The sequence below is a fragment of the Nyctibius grandis genome, chromosome 21 (assembly GCF_013368605.1).
Source record: "Nyctibius grandis isolate bNycGra1 chromosome 21, bNycGra1.pri, whole genome shotgun sequence".
Classification (NCBI taxonomy): Eukaryota; Metazoa; Chordata; class Aves; order Nyctibiiformes; family Nyctibiidae; genus Nyctibius; species Nyctibius grandis.
The window spans coordinates 9233339-9247253 of NC_090678.1; the positions used below are offsets into that span (position 1 = coordinate 9233339).

The following is a 13915-nucleotide window of genomic DNA, read 5'->3' on the forward strand; positions in this document are numbered from 1 at the left end:
AACTTACCCGTGTGAGGAGCGTTCCCAGACAACAAGTAATGTGTTAACTTGTTAACACGTTAATAAGGATATGACGAGGATAATGAACTCATCCTGGTATCTGGGAAGATGTGCTTGCGGTGTGTTTGACTAATCCTGTAATACGTGGAATGTTTTTAATGCCTCCTGGAAAATTCATTTTCTTCTCTTAAAGAATTAACGACTTTAGAGGTTTTACGTTATGTGGGGGTGTTGTTTTTTTCTTTCCTCAGACTGTCTAGTAAGAGCTGTTTGGCGATATTATCTTGCTTCACCCTCACATAACTTGCTATGGAGCCTGGATCCCTGGTCAAATATGCACATCCTTGGCAGAGCGTGCTCATTGAATATCCTCTGCATCTGCCCACGGGGGTCTAGGCAGGAATTTCAGTGCTGCAGAAACTTCTCTGCTCCTCCCTTTGTTGAGAGGATAAGTTTTGCAGAGTTGTGCCCTGGATCAGTATTCAGTAGTCAGTCCATTAAAAAATAGTGCAAGGAAATCAGATAATGTGAACTGCTTTGGTTTCGCTCACTTATTTACAAAAATGAATGTTGTGTATTCAGACATGGTATATCTTGCTCCTCCTGTGTTATAAGACTAGAATGGTCTTTCTTGATGTTCTTAATCTTAATGAACTTACCTATGATGTAAAATTATCAAACCTTGGTTTGCAACTTAATTTTGATTTCATATAAAACATTGGCATAACCTGTTAGGCTACGGCTCTGTTAACCTAGTCATAAAATGCAATTGAAACATTGTACCTATGTGATATACTTTCATTTTACTAAATGATAACATGCTTTCTCATTTCAGATAATTATTTTCTAGTGTAATCTGTGATAAAACTGATAAACTCTCAAGTATCTAATGTCATGTGGAAATTGTTTCCCTGACAGCTCTTACCAGGTTCTGATTTAGTGATAAAGATAATGGTTACTAGTCTCACTAGAGACTAGATCCTCAGAGAAAACTGTGGGAACTGTTTTGTAAACTCCCAATTAAAACTCCAATGAAGGCATCCTTAAATGAAAAAGTAAACCAGAACTACAATGTTTTCTTGAAATGAAAATACATTTCTTTGCAGCCATGTGTTGCAGCTGATTATGTACGGCATCATTCATTGCTTACGGAGCAACAGACCACGGCATAGTTAAAACAACTGAGGGTTTTTTGTGTCATTGTAACAGAGTGACTTTGTATCTTGCTGAAGAAAGTACTATTTGTAGTCTAGCAGGTGTATGGGATGTGTTTCTTCAGAGGTAGTGCTGGTTTGGGTGATGGAGTGGGGTTTTTGGATGAGACGTAGAAACGGGACTTGGCCCGCTGGAAGCATTTCAAGTTCCGTTCCAATTTTTCATGAGCTGTAGCTTCAGTAATCATTCCAAATCCAGTCTGAGAAATTATATTCTGTTTATTCATTAGGGTTATGTCTCCTAGGTACATAAATGTTACTTGATACCAGTTGAAAAATAAATATTTAAGAAAATTCTGAGCATCAAAGATTAGAATAAGCCATTACGAGAGCTTTCTTCCAGGCGCAAAATCCCAGAATTGGTATTCCCTGGGGGATACCAGTCTGTTGGCTTCTGCTGGGAAGCGCTACGCTCTCGCTTTTTGTGTGCTTGAGCAGAAGAAATGAAGCTGGCAGGCTGTGAGAGCAGAACCGTGCCTGGCAGAGGGGCCGCCGCCAGCCCCAGCTGCTCCGGTGAGCAAATAGTACAGGAGCTCTGCGAGATCCTGAACTCTGCAGGGTGAAGTAATATTTGCTCGGTGCTGTTACTGTTTTTTCTTCTTCAGACGCAGGCAATAAATATTTTCCTTTGTTTGCTATGGGCTTTTGACGGCTTGTTCTTGTCAGAATTGAACTGAATTTTGGTGACGGACACAGCAGAGATTTTTCTCTCTGTTTTTCCTCCCTTTCCCTCCAGGTTCCAGATGTGCCTTCCACCCCGCGGCGGGGGTGAGGGAGCGCACCGCTCTCACGCCGCGCTCTAGAGGCGTTTCTCGCTGCGCCGCCCCCGGCACCGCCGCCCCGCCCCGCCGTGAGGAGCCGGGCGGGAGCCAGGGCAGGGGGAGCGCGGCACAGCCGCCGCCGGGAGCGAGCTGCCGCCTCGGCCCGCACCGCTCACAACTCAGCGTGCCGCCACCGCCTGGTCTCTCTGACGGGAGCGGGGCCGCACAACGCCGGCAGCCACGATACCGGCCGGGAAAAGCCCCTCAAGGGCCCTCACCGGGATGCGGTCCCTCCTGCACGCGCTCCGGCGGTGACGGCGCTGCCGCACACCGCCGCCGGGACGCGCCGTGCGGACGCACAGCGGCGCCGGGCCGGGTTGGGGGTGGCACTGCGGCCGTTAGGCTCCCGCCGCCCGGCGGGGACGGCTGTGCCCCGCGGTGTCCCTAACCCCCTCCCGCCGTCCGCAGCCATGCGGCGGGCGCTTCCCTCGGCCAGGGGCGGTGCCTCCGGAGCGGCGGGAGCGGGGCCCAGCCCCGCCCAGGCGGGTACCGCCCTGAGGCCGGGGCCGCGTCGCTCCATGGCAACGGGTTCCGCGTCGCCCCCTGGAGGCGGCGGCGCCGCTGCTCAGGCGTTCGCGGCGGGCAGCCCGGGCCCTGGCGGCGGGGTCCTCGCGCGGCTGGTAGAGGGGCCGGAGCGCAGCGGCCGGCGGCTCCGGAGCGAAGATGGCGGACGTGCTGAGCGTGCTGCGGCAGTACAACACGCAGAAGAAGGAGATCGTGGTGAAGGGCGATGAGGTGATCTTCGGCGAGTTCTCCTGGCCCAAGAACGTCAAGACCAACTATGTCATCTGGGGGTGAGCGGCGGGGCCGGGGCGGGCGGCAGTTCGGCCGGGGAAGGGACGGGCGGGGGACGCAGGGAGAAGTTGCCCCGAAGTTGGCGGGGGAGCGCCCGGGGAGCGGGGTCCCGCCGCCCTTCGCTTCTCGCCGTGTTGTTGGGCGCGAGGCGGGCGGGGACGGGCGGCCTGGCTGCCGCCTCCCGGCAGGGCCCCTCGGGAGCGCACCGGGGCCGTGCGCCTCCTCTCTGCCTGGGCCTGGCGAGGGGTGCCAGTGGAGGGGGCGGCCGAGCGGCTGGCTCGGCGGCGTGCGGCCGGCACCCTTCGCGGCGGGGTGCGCGATGCCTCCCTCCCCTGTGGTGCGGGCAGCCCGGCCGGGCAGGGAGGTCTCGCCGGTGCTTTCGCGAGGGTTCCCAGGACGGCGCCCGGCGCTGGGCCAGGAGAGCGGCGGGGCCGGGGCGAGGCCTTTCCTTGACTCTCGGCCTGTCCGTGCGAGCCCGGAGGGCTGGAGGGTCGCAGTGGGGCCCGGGTCTTGCAGGCTCAGGCGATGAGATGGCAGGAGGCAGCTTCTCGAAGTTGTTCTGGGTTTTGTGTGAAAAACAAGCGTTGTGTATTTACCGTGTGTTTATCTGGGCTACTTGTCTTTTCCTGGAGCTTTGGTGTAGGAAAGTCAGCGAGGTCCAAACCGACGCTCCCTCTGTGGTCCCCTGCGAGCCATGTTGCACCGTGCAGGCACTTTGCTCCTCCTCAGCCTGCTCCTGGCTGAGGCCTCTTCCTGCGCTGGACCTAACGCAGGCTGCTTCCTAGTTGTTCTTATCGTAATAAACAAGTAGAGATAGTGTTTCTGTTGCCTAAATGATTGTATTAGGCAAAATGCTTATTTTTAGAAAACTTGTAGAAAATGAGGTTTTGTACGTGTTGAATTTTCTGCTATGGTGTTTATTGCTTACAGTGCATGGGAGTTCTTCGTTCTCCTTTAGTTTGAATTTAGCAGCTGCTTGCTTTTAATGTCCTAACTAGGAGGATTTCAATGAGTCTCTTAAACCCAAGAGAAAAAAATGCTTATTGTTAAATATCAGATAGCGAACGTTTCAGATACTGATCAAAGAGAGTATCCTGTGAAGCTTGATGGAAAAACAGAAGAACCTGCAGATTTCTCAAAAAACCCCTTGTAGTTCAGTCTATGACCAGGCATTTTTTTTTTTATTATTTTTTGTAATTATGATGTGAATATTAGTATTGATCCAATATCCTGACTTCTAGTTTGAGAGAGAAAGGAAAGAAACCTATTTGTTTATGTTCACTTGTAGACAGATTTTTTTTAACTTATTTTACTTTGTACTCTATTTAAAACTAGAAATGTGCTATTTCATTACCTATTTCAAGCTTTCAGAAACTCATTTGGGATTTATTTGCACTTCCTGGCTGAGTGGGGGATACTGGTAGCTAGACTGCAGAGGAAGAAAAATATTTGCATAAGCAGATAACTTTTAAAATTCTTGAAAAGTCTTAGTTCTATTTTTGCTGAGCAAGTGTGTAGCCACTTGTGGTGGTTTCCTTGCTACAAGTTGCTTTTCCCAAACAGTAACAAGTAATGGTTAACTAGGCAGACGAGTTTCACTGCTCTTCTGTAGGAAACAGAGAAACTGATATGCCAGCCTAACTCTACTGCTGCATAGGAACAGCTTGAATTAGGCCCAGAAATTGTTACCAAAAGACAAAAAAGACAGCAACTGGAGGGAAAGACTTTATTATGTAAATTAAGGTGGCTTTATCTTCATGGTCAAGAAGGAACTGTGGGTGAGCTGAGGATGCTCTGCTCGGAACAGAAGCCATAACCTCATAATAGCTCTCTGTCCTCGCTTCTTGTGATAGATGTTTTCTAGAATTTGGGGGTTTTTGGATTGAGGTCAGTTAGTAAATCTTGGTTCAGACCAGTGGCTTCTGAACTTCTGGTAGGATCAGACTGCTATCAATTCACAACATTTCTGTGAACCACTGTGGAGCTATGTATGTCTAATCTTTAGATCTAAGACACTGTAAAAATGAGACCAGTTCTGCAAGCTGTGCTCAATGGCTCGACACCACAGTTTAGGAGCTGTTAACTTATGTAATTGCCAGACTTACGCAGGGACTCACGAGGAACATTTTCAAAAACTTCTAAGATTCAAAACTTTTTATATTCGGATAGCTCGACAGGATCCAAACTATGCTTGCCATGAGCAGTTGTTAGTGGCATAATCTTTCATAAAGCAAATCTTGATTTCTGTTTTAGGTGTCCACAGCACGGTTGCTGTAATTGCATCTCTACTGCTAGTCTGGAGAGAGTAACGCAAGACTGAAGGGTGGCAGTGGCATTCTGTCCGTGCTAGAATTAGAAGTAGTCCCACTGGACATTTAACACTGTGGCTCCTTGAGCAGCTGGGCTGGCAGAGGTCAGCAGTGCTGCCCTGCGCTGCCTTCTCTCTGTGCTAGCACAAGTGTCAGCCAAACACTGAACTGGTCTGAGGAACTGAGCCAAGTTAAAAGTAACCTGGGCATGGTGGGGGGAAGAAAAAGCAGAAATTAATTTTAATCCAGGTTCGTTTCCAGATAATAATTACATGAATACCCCTGCTGGCACATGGAGAAGGCTAGATGGTCTAAGATTTGGTGTTTTGTGTATTTTGGTCTGATGGCTGATCTGTGGCCTGTGGCGAGTGATTATAAATCTGTTTCAAAACCGAAGGAAGGAATTAGAAACAGAGAAACTTACTTGTTTTGTTTATCCAGCAGAGGGGCTTGTATGCACAGCTGAGAAGTTTTTAAACAATGAGTAGCTGGTCATGGGTATTGTAATGTGTGTGATACTCTGCATGCCCAGTCTTGTAATTTTTAAAGATTACTGCTTTCTTTTGTGGATGAGACACGGGCCTTTAGTACATCTGTAAAAATTCATGCTTTGAAACATAAAAGAGGAAATAAAGCAGTTAAAAATGAATAAACTCCTGGTGCCCACAGGCTGAGGGTGAATGGATGAGCTGGAAATAAATTTCTGGTGTTAAAAACAAGCAGTTGAAACTTTCTCTCTTGCATTATGTAAATATTTTCTCCAGTTTTTAGGTTGGAGTTTTATTGTATTAAGAGATACAACTCTTAATAACCACTAAAGCAAAAATATAAGTACTGGACTTTTTGAAGTCTGAATCTTAAGATTTATTTTTTTTCTTAAGTAATTGATGCCACTACTAAATATGGGAAATAATTAATTTCTTTTGCTACTTTGGATGTTTGTAAATTGAGCGAAGTAAGCTACCTTCAGATCAGCTTGATTTTAGTTCTCTGTTTATTGAGCAGGTTCTTTCTGTCTTGAAAACCTGAAAGGAACACAAACTGATGCTGAAGCGTCCGTTTAGACTTAGATTTTTCTCCTTGCATACAGCTGCGTGTCCATCTGACGCTTTCCCTATAATGTGCAATATCTTGTCCTCCTAATAAAACATCCTCTTACCACCCTAACGAGCGTGTGGATTTCTTGTGTGTGTGGTTCAAGTGATGAAGTACCAGCTGTGCCCTGCTGAGCTTTGGCAATGCCTGTGGCTTTGCAACACTGTATTTTCAAATTAACAGATAACCATTCAGTACTTGTTCTCTAAATTATGCCATTTATTGCTAAATAGTGTAAATAAAAACTTGAATAGACGACCAGCTGGACTTTTCATATATGACACACTTCAAAGAAATAATGAGTTATTCTAAAGTGAGATAATCTAAAATGTTTGTTTTAAAATGAAGTGATAGCTGTACCATGTGCCAGAGCCAAGTCTGTGTGGAGGAAGCTTTTGTTTCTACCAGTGCTCTGAATATGTTTAGGTACTACCTTATCGAAGATAGCAGTGAAACAGTAAAAAACCAATTCCTTGCTGAAGAATCCAGTTCTGTTGGCTGGAATTGTGAAGCCAACTTTTGGCTTCGGAGCGGTTGAAATACACCATGTCTCTTCCCTTTCCTCTTCAGCAACAAAATGTATATGCACACTGCCGGCCCATGCAGCCTAAGTTTTGGAAGGAAGAAACAGTGATAGAAAGATGCTTTATTCTGCCGTTCTCCCAGTATTTTGAATCGATTTTCTCTGCATGGATAAAGGTGTATTGGTTTTCTTGGGCATCATTATGAAAGTAATGTTTTCAACCTTACTGCTAGTAATGAGTTCTGAGCAGGTTATTGGACACTTTCGATCTAGATAGTTTCAGAAAAACAATTGCAAGAAAAGCAGTAGTGGCATTATATCCACAGTGTGGAGAACGGACTTACTCTTCTGTTGCATTTAGTAGATGATTGTGTAGTTCTTTCAGGTTAAATAAAGTTACGGTTAAGTATTTTTTATTTTCTCTCCCTTCCCCCAGTGAGGTTGGCACGTCCGCGGTGTTCCAATGCTGATGGTGAACCACGAGTAAAGCCACTGTACTTGAAGGGAAAACAGCTACTTATGGTTTTAATGAAAGTGTTTCTTCCTGAAATGTCTGGTTTGATCAAAATTCTGTGCCAGTCTGAAATTTTATAGTTTTGGCCTGTTTTTCTGGTGTGTTGTCTTCCTCAGGCTTTGAGTTGAGCTGCTAGCTGGAGGTGGGGACTGGGCAGTGTGGGGGAGCCCTGTCCTGCATGGAGCCGGGGTCTGGCAGGTCCCAGGTCTGGGCAGTGGAATCCCTGGTCTCCCTGATTTCCTGGTCTCCCTGGTGGCTGTGAAAGTGTCAGAAGGGTCAATTTCTCTGAGCAGTTGAAGCATTTAGGGAGCAGGTTTTGTTTTGAAACTGGGACAGGATTGCTTCCCCTACAAAATCTTCTAGTAACAGCATAAAGGGGTGAATGTGTGTGTGAGGGGGGCATTATGTTTGATGCAGATGGAGCCAAGCTGAAACTATGTTTTTTATGTTTGGCCTTATTTTGAGGGATTTTTTTTTCCAGTTGTTACACAGAACAGATTCCGTCTTAGAGTTAAAAGACATCTCTTTCAAACGAGCTATTTTGAAGCTGAGATTGAATTTGATGCTGTTGTGTTGCTGTGAAGTAATCTGACTTCCATATGGGAATTCTTTGTGATTTTGTAGTCTCTTTTGGTTTTGCTAGTTTAGTGTGCAGTTAGTTTCTAGTCGCTCCTTACTTTGACCTTTCGGCACCATTTTGAACCTTTTGCTCTGGAGACTTCATTGAATTTGTGTATTCTAAATTCTTCACTCTGCTTTCTCTAGTGGTGAAAGTTCTGTCCCCTTACACCTGAAGAGCATGTAATACTATTTTTTTCATTTGTGGTTCAGGTATGTTCCTTTGGCTATCCCAAATAAGGTAGACAGTTCCTCTGATAATCAGAATAAGTATGTTTGAGATGTGGGAGAGTGTGTTCTTACCATTTCCCAAGTCTTGCTTCTTGTATATTTTACAACCCATCCAGCTCTTTTACTTTGGGTGGTTCTGTACAGTTTTTATAATTCATTCAGTAAAGAGGCTGAGAGAACGTATATCCCTTGCTCGCATTTGTTAACACAATTGATAGTTCACTAGTTTGGCAATAGCCTGATGTTACTGCTTGCTTTTTGAACTGTCATCTGGAAAGAAAAGAGAACTTTGCTAAAAAAGTGTGTACATCAAACAGAGGTGAAGAGGTTAAATGTTGAAATCTTTGTTTCATGATTTTACAGGACAGGGAAGGAGGGCCAGCCCAGGGAATACTACACTTTGGATTCTATCTTGTTCCTGCTCAATAATGTGCACCTTTCACATCCTGTTTATGTCCGCCGTGCTGCAGTAAGTAGACCATATAAAATTTTATTTCATCTGTTTGTGATAAGTAATATGTGCATAGTTATTTTCAGGGAACGACAGTAGCATTTAAGTGTATCAATTTGACTGGGGAAAGGGAAAAAGACAGGCAACAAAGTGTGTGTGTGTGTGTTTAAAAAATAACATCTCTACATAAGGATTGAATGACTGTCCCTATCAAGGTGGAATATTTTTCTTGACAATTCACTTCCTAACATATTATCCCTTCAAACCATCAGGCTGCATTTACAACACGAGTCTGTCACCTGAATATTAACAGTAATGGCAGCATTACTCTTGATATTCTATGGTTACAGTCGTCTCCAGCACTAACTATTTCAAAAGTACTTGTGTCCATCTGTTCTCTGTTTTGTGATCCTTTAGTGCCTGAGATTGCAAAACAGAGAAAAGTACAGCAGAATAGCTTTGGAGTGGACTCAGAAGTATGTAATCTAATTAAAGAAATAATTGGATACAATTACTACAAATAAAGATAGAGGAACTCTGAAAGAGAAAGTCCTTTTAGTTTCCATTTGACTGCTTTCTGTGATCCCACCTGTGCCACGTGGTTACCTGATACAGCAGTGCTGCATGTTGTACATACTTGGAACAACAAAATTGAAATACTCTATTTCTGTGTACCAACGTTGACTCCTGGCAGGGAAGCGTGTGTGTTAAAAGCTAGTTCTTAATCTTATTTGCAAGTTTGAAGTGAAGGGGGAAAAAGGCTGTCCTCTCTTTCAGTTTTATAGCCGACAACATGTTTCATTTTGTGTAGTTGAACATCCTCTAGGAAGTAATTGTACTTGTAAGCTTGATCATTAGGCTTTCTTGGGAGACAGGACACATGTTCCTGTCTTTGTGTGAATGAGTAATTTTCAATAAAAATGAAAAATCTTCAGCAAGAGACTTTCTGAGAGAATAACAGTTTAATGTCAAGGCTGCTGTCTTTTCAGACTGAAAACATTCCTGTGGTAAGAAGACCTGATAGGAAAGACTTGCTTGCATACCTAAATGGGGAAACATGTGAGTGATGCTTTCTTTTAACTTAGACACATAGTGCGCTTTACTGCTTCATATTTATGGGACAAGTGAGGGGTAAGAGGGGAAGGATGGTTCATGATGGTCAGTTTGCAGCTTAACTGAATATGTTCAAACTTCTTAGACGAAGTTAGGATTTCTTTTATTTTAATTTTGTTCTGAACTTAAGTATTTTTATGGTGCTTAGATAGGAGCTGCATTCCTACATGCATATTTAGAAGTGAGCTACTTTATTACTATTAACACCCTTTGCTTAGTAGCTATGTGTTAGAATGCTTAGTGTTTATATTTTTTCCTTCTCTAGACTGTGGGAAACTTTTGGTAGTGCATTATCTCGATGCAATAAGTGTGTGGGATAAAATCTTCAGTACAGTAAAATGTATCAAATCACTGCTTTGTCAGTCTGGCAGATTTGCCTAGTATTCCATCAGCTTAAAATTTTTGTTAGCAGTCAGAGAAAAGAGGTTTCTCTGAGAGAAAGATAAATATGGCTTACTTTTGTAAGTTACTCTGTTTTGTAAGTGGTCTTAGAATTTTAAGTATACTGGAATGTGAGATTATTTCTGTAATATGAGCAGTAAACCATTTCTGTATGTATTTTAAAGGGACCTGCAGGTTGTCTTTATTGCAGAAACTAGACAAACTAGTAGATCTTGATTCCAGGTTATAAAATAATAATCTTTGTGACTTGGTTTTCTTTTATGTGATATATGCAGATCATAGAGTCACTGACTAATTTATGTTGGAAAGGACCACAGGAGGTCATCTGATTCAATCCCCTTTTCAAAGTGGGCCAAATGACCCTGAGCAACCTGGTTTAACTTTGTATTCGGTCAGGTTCTGAATATCTCCAGTTCCAGTGTTTGACTGCCTTCGCTACCTAATACCCAGTTAGAATTTCCCCTGTTGCAATTTATCTGTTGTCCTTCTTCCTTTTATGCTTAAATATTTTTGCGCGTCTTTTGTACTTAAATGAAATGTTGTATTTGATTACAGCAACCTCGTCAAGCATAGACAGAAGTGCTCCACTTGAAATTGGTCTTCAACGGTCCACTCAAGGTACAGTTTAACAAAAAATAACTTTGAGGTTTATTTTATGAAAGTCTGCTACAATCTTGCATTTTTAATGTCCTCTTTTTCTTGTAGTTAAAAGAGCAGCAGACGAAATATTAGCAGAAGCAAAGAAACCAAGAATAGAGGTAATGACAGTAACCGTCATCAATACAAATTGGAGGTGGTAGTAAATCATAGTGTTTATCTGTTTTTGCCCAATTCAGTGGGCTACCTGTCCTCTGGGTGCACACAGTACTTCTGTTAGTATGAATGTGCACTGGAAGGAGTTAGAATTTAAGCCTCTGATTTAAACTTGGAATTATAGTTGCTACATATATGTTGTAGTATGAAAAGGGAAAGCTTTACCTGTTGCATTATAACTTGTGTGCTAAGAGCTATGGAGTTGAAATAAAAGTGCTGTTTAATGACTTGTCATGGTTATTTGCCACCCATGAGTTGGCATTATAACTTAAATGCCAGTCTTATCTCTATCAATGGATACTTACTTGTTTTACCTGCTATTTTAGTCTGTTTATAGCAGTATATAAAACTGTCCCTGTGATTACTATTTTGTGAAGCTGTGTCTTAGGTAATTAATTTAACAGTGTATTTTCACAAGTACCTCTTGAATAGAAGCAGTGTGTCTAGTTATTATGCACATTGTGTTACTTAACTCTGCCTGGTTTTAAAAACTGACTTACTGTTTGTTTGGTTTTTTTTTTAACTATGTTCATCTAGTTGTCTCCTCTGTGGGTTATTATAAATGTGGCTTTATATATTTTCAGAGTACCGAGACTTTAGATTTCTTTTCAGAAGAGTTATCAAAGTACATGAATTCCCTTATTCCAGGGATTCCAGGATTTGAACATTGTGCTTAGCTATAACTGCATAAGGATCATAAAAACTTCATGCATTTGTAATGGCACATGAGTAGATGATTGCTGTGAGGTGACCTATTGGTGATCTATAGATTTTTGTTCTACATTACCCTATATGGTTGTGATGCCAGTATGTTTTGAAACTGTAGATCTTCACCATCATAATTTGTAGAATCAAGAATTCCGCATATAAGCCTAATGAGCTTATCGCCATCTTCTCTTTGTTTGTTTCCTTGCTGCTCTGGCAGCTCAGCATTGGTAAAGTCTGTTTTAAGTTATTCGGAGATCATCTCAGTGTAGAGATTCCAGGTCTCTCCTGATACATGGGCATGATTGGTTTTGCTGTGCCTTTCCAAACAGCTTTTTAGCGATAGGACAGGCTCGGTGCTGATTTAAGTTTTGTAGGGAAATAAGACAGATTGAACACAGGTGGTACCAGCATTAAGAAGCTGAAAAGATGGCATAAAATTACATCTCTCTACTGCTTTCTCAAATTACACGTCTGTCTCAAAGCTGGCTTCAGTAACTAGAGGCTTCCTTACTCTTGACTTGTTTTTTATATTTACTAGGAATGCCATGTATAAAAGTTGCATCAAGATATAACAGTTCTGAGCAGTTCTTTTCTTTAAAAATGTCACTGATTAAATATCTGGGCAAATTTGAGTGTCCGATAAATTTACCTTAAATATGTATGTGTGTACATGTATTGCCCTACCTGAATGTGTGCATTGTTTGCCGGCTTTAAGTTCTCTGACTGATTTTTCTACTGTTCTCAACTGTTTGAGCAATGCTCTTTATGAGCGAATGGTAGTTTCCATTTCATTATTCTAATTCTACTTTGTGATTCTTGAGAGGAGATTTCCAATAGCTGTACAGTTAGTGCTAGTGTACAGATCAAAAATAATTGGAAATAAAGACTGTCTTGCAAATGTAAAAAAAAAAATCTGAATAGCTTTAATTCTAGTTGTATTTATTTTTTTAAAGAGAATGCACAAAACATTAAACGTTACAATTAAACATTACTGTTACTGCTAGGATGAAGAGTGTGTGCGCCTTGACAAGGAGCGGTTGGCAGCTCGGTTGGAAGGACATAAAGAAGGTATCGTGCAAACAGAGCAGATCAGGTAGGAATACTTTTTCTTATGGATAATGTTTAATTAGAGGACTGATAACAATTATTGTACTATTCAAGGCATCCGGTTTTGCTTGTATCCACCAGCTCTCAGTGGAAGTCTTCCTCCCTTAAGTGCTATCATCAGTAATGCTTGAGGAGGCAGAACTTGATGCCTGGTCAGACTCCTGGTTTTGAGTGGAAGTTTAGGTGTCATGGCATGAGATTTGGTTTGTCTTTAGATGTGAGTGAACAGTTGTCTCTCCCTCCCACCAAGTCTGCCATTTCTGCTTTCTTCTGCCTTGATGTTTATCTAAGTAGTCGAATACAATGAGCAGAACTGCAAATATCCTCAATACAGGATATTTTTCTTTGAAATAGAGAGATAATGTCTTGCATGCAAAAGGAGGAAAACATTGTGAGAACAGATCAAAGGGCAACACAACCTCTGTTTAACTCCCTACAGAGGTGAGCTGCTTGCCTTTGAAGAGACAGTAGGCAACCAGAGGATAATGCGCTGTCTTTGCCATAAGTAGTAATCAGTATTCAAGTGCTTAAAAACTTGCCCATCATCTTTCCTCTTCTGTTGTATGTCCATCCAGAAGTCTGCAAAGAATGACAGCTGGTTTTGAGTCTTACACCATATCTTTCCAAAGCCAAGGAGAGAGGAAATTAAACTCTTGCAAGATCTTGTTGATGCTAAGGATCTTGGGCTTAGTAGTTAATTTTCAAATACCTGAGTTCAGAAGTCTTAAAGTAAAGGTAGCTGCTTACTTTCTTTAGTGTGTCAGCTCCAATAATGTAAAATGGGAGTCATGCTTCCTACAGTTAAGGTGTGTGAGTATGAATTAATGTACTGCTTTGTCTGCATTGGATTTTGCAGATAAGTAGTTTCACTTGATAGACCAACTGCATTCTTGAGAAATTTCTCTCTTGAATATAAACAATACTGTGGACTAGTCTGTCCTTTACTGCAATTAAATTTAACAGTTAGCCTTGAAACAATTATTATAGCAGAGTTGAGGCATTTATAGAATTCATAATTACACTTAACCACATGAAAAATACGTATTTTGAATGTCTTCTTCCTCTCTGTCTCTTGTATAGGGGTATTTAAAAGGAATCTATAGGGGAAAAAAAAGAGAATCTGATTGTCATACCTGACTTAAAATCAGAAAGCCTAAGGATCAAAAAATAAAAAAATACATACATTGTTTTGTATAAACTA

At 42.3% G+C, this 13915-nt stretch overlaps 1 protein-coding gene and 1 pseudogene across 1 annotated transcript in view; both read left to right on the forward strand.

Annotated features, from left to right (window-relative positions):
- The first annotated feature begins 2665 nt into the window (after positions 1-2665).
- Positions 2666-13915, forward strand: part of CDC73 (cell division cycle 73) — a 111757-nt gene continuing 100507 nt past the window's right edge. Inside the window, exons 1-6 of the mRNA XM_068416960.1 lie at positions 2666-2829; positions 8484-8589; positions 9561-9630; positions 10642-10704; positions 10792-10844; positions 12612-12700. Of these exons, the coding sequence (XP_068273061.1) occupies positions 2699-2829; positions 8484-8589; positions 9561-9630; positions 10642-10704; positions 10792-10844; positions 12612-12700 (512 nt within the window). The 5' untranslated portion in view covers positions 2666-2698. The remainder of the gene's footprint in view (positions 2830-8483; positions 8590-9560; positions 9631-10641; positions 10705-10791; positions 10845-12611; positions 12701-13915) is intronic.
- LOC137672499 (ubiquitin-conjugating enzyme E2 D2 pseudogene) lies at positions 8765-9060 on the forward strand (annotated as a pseudogene).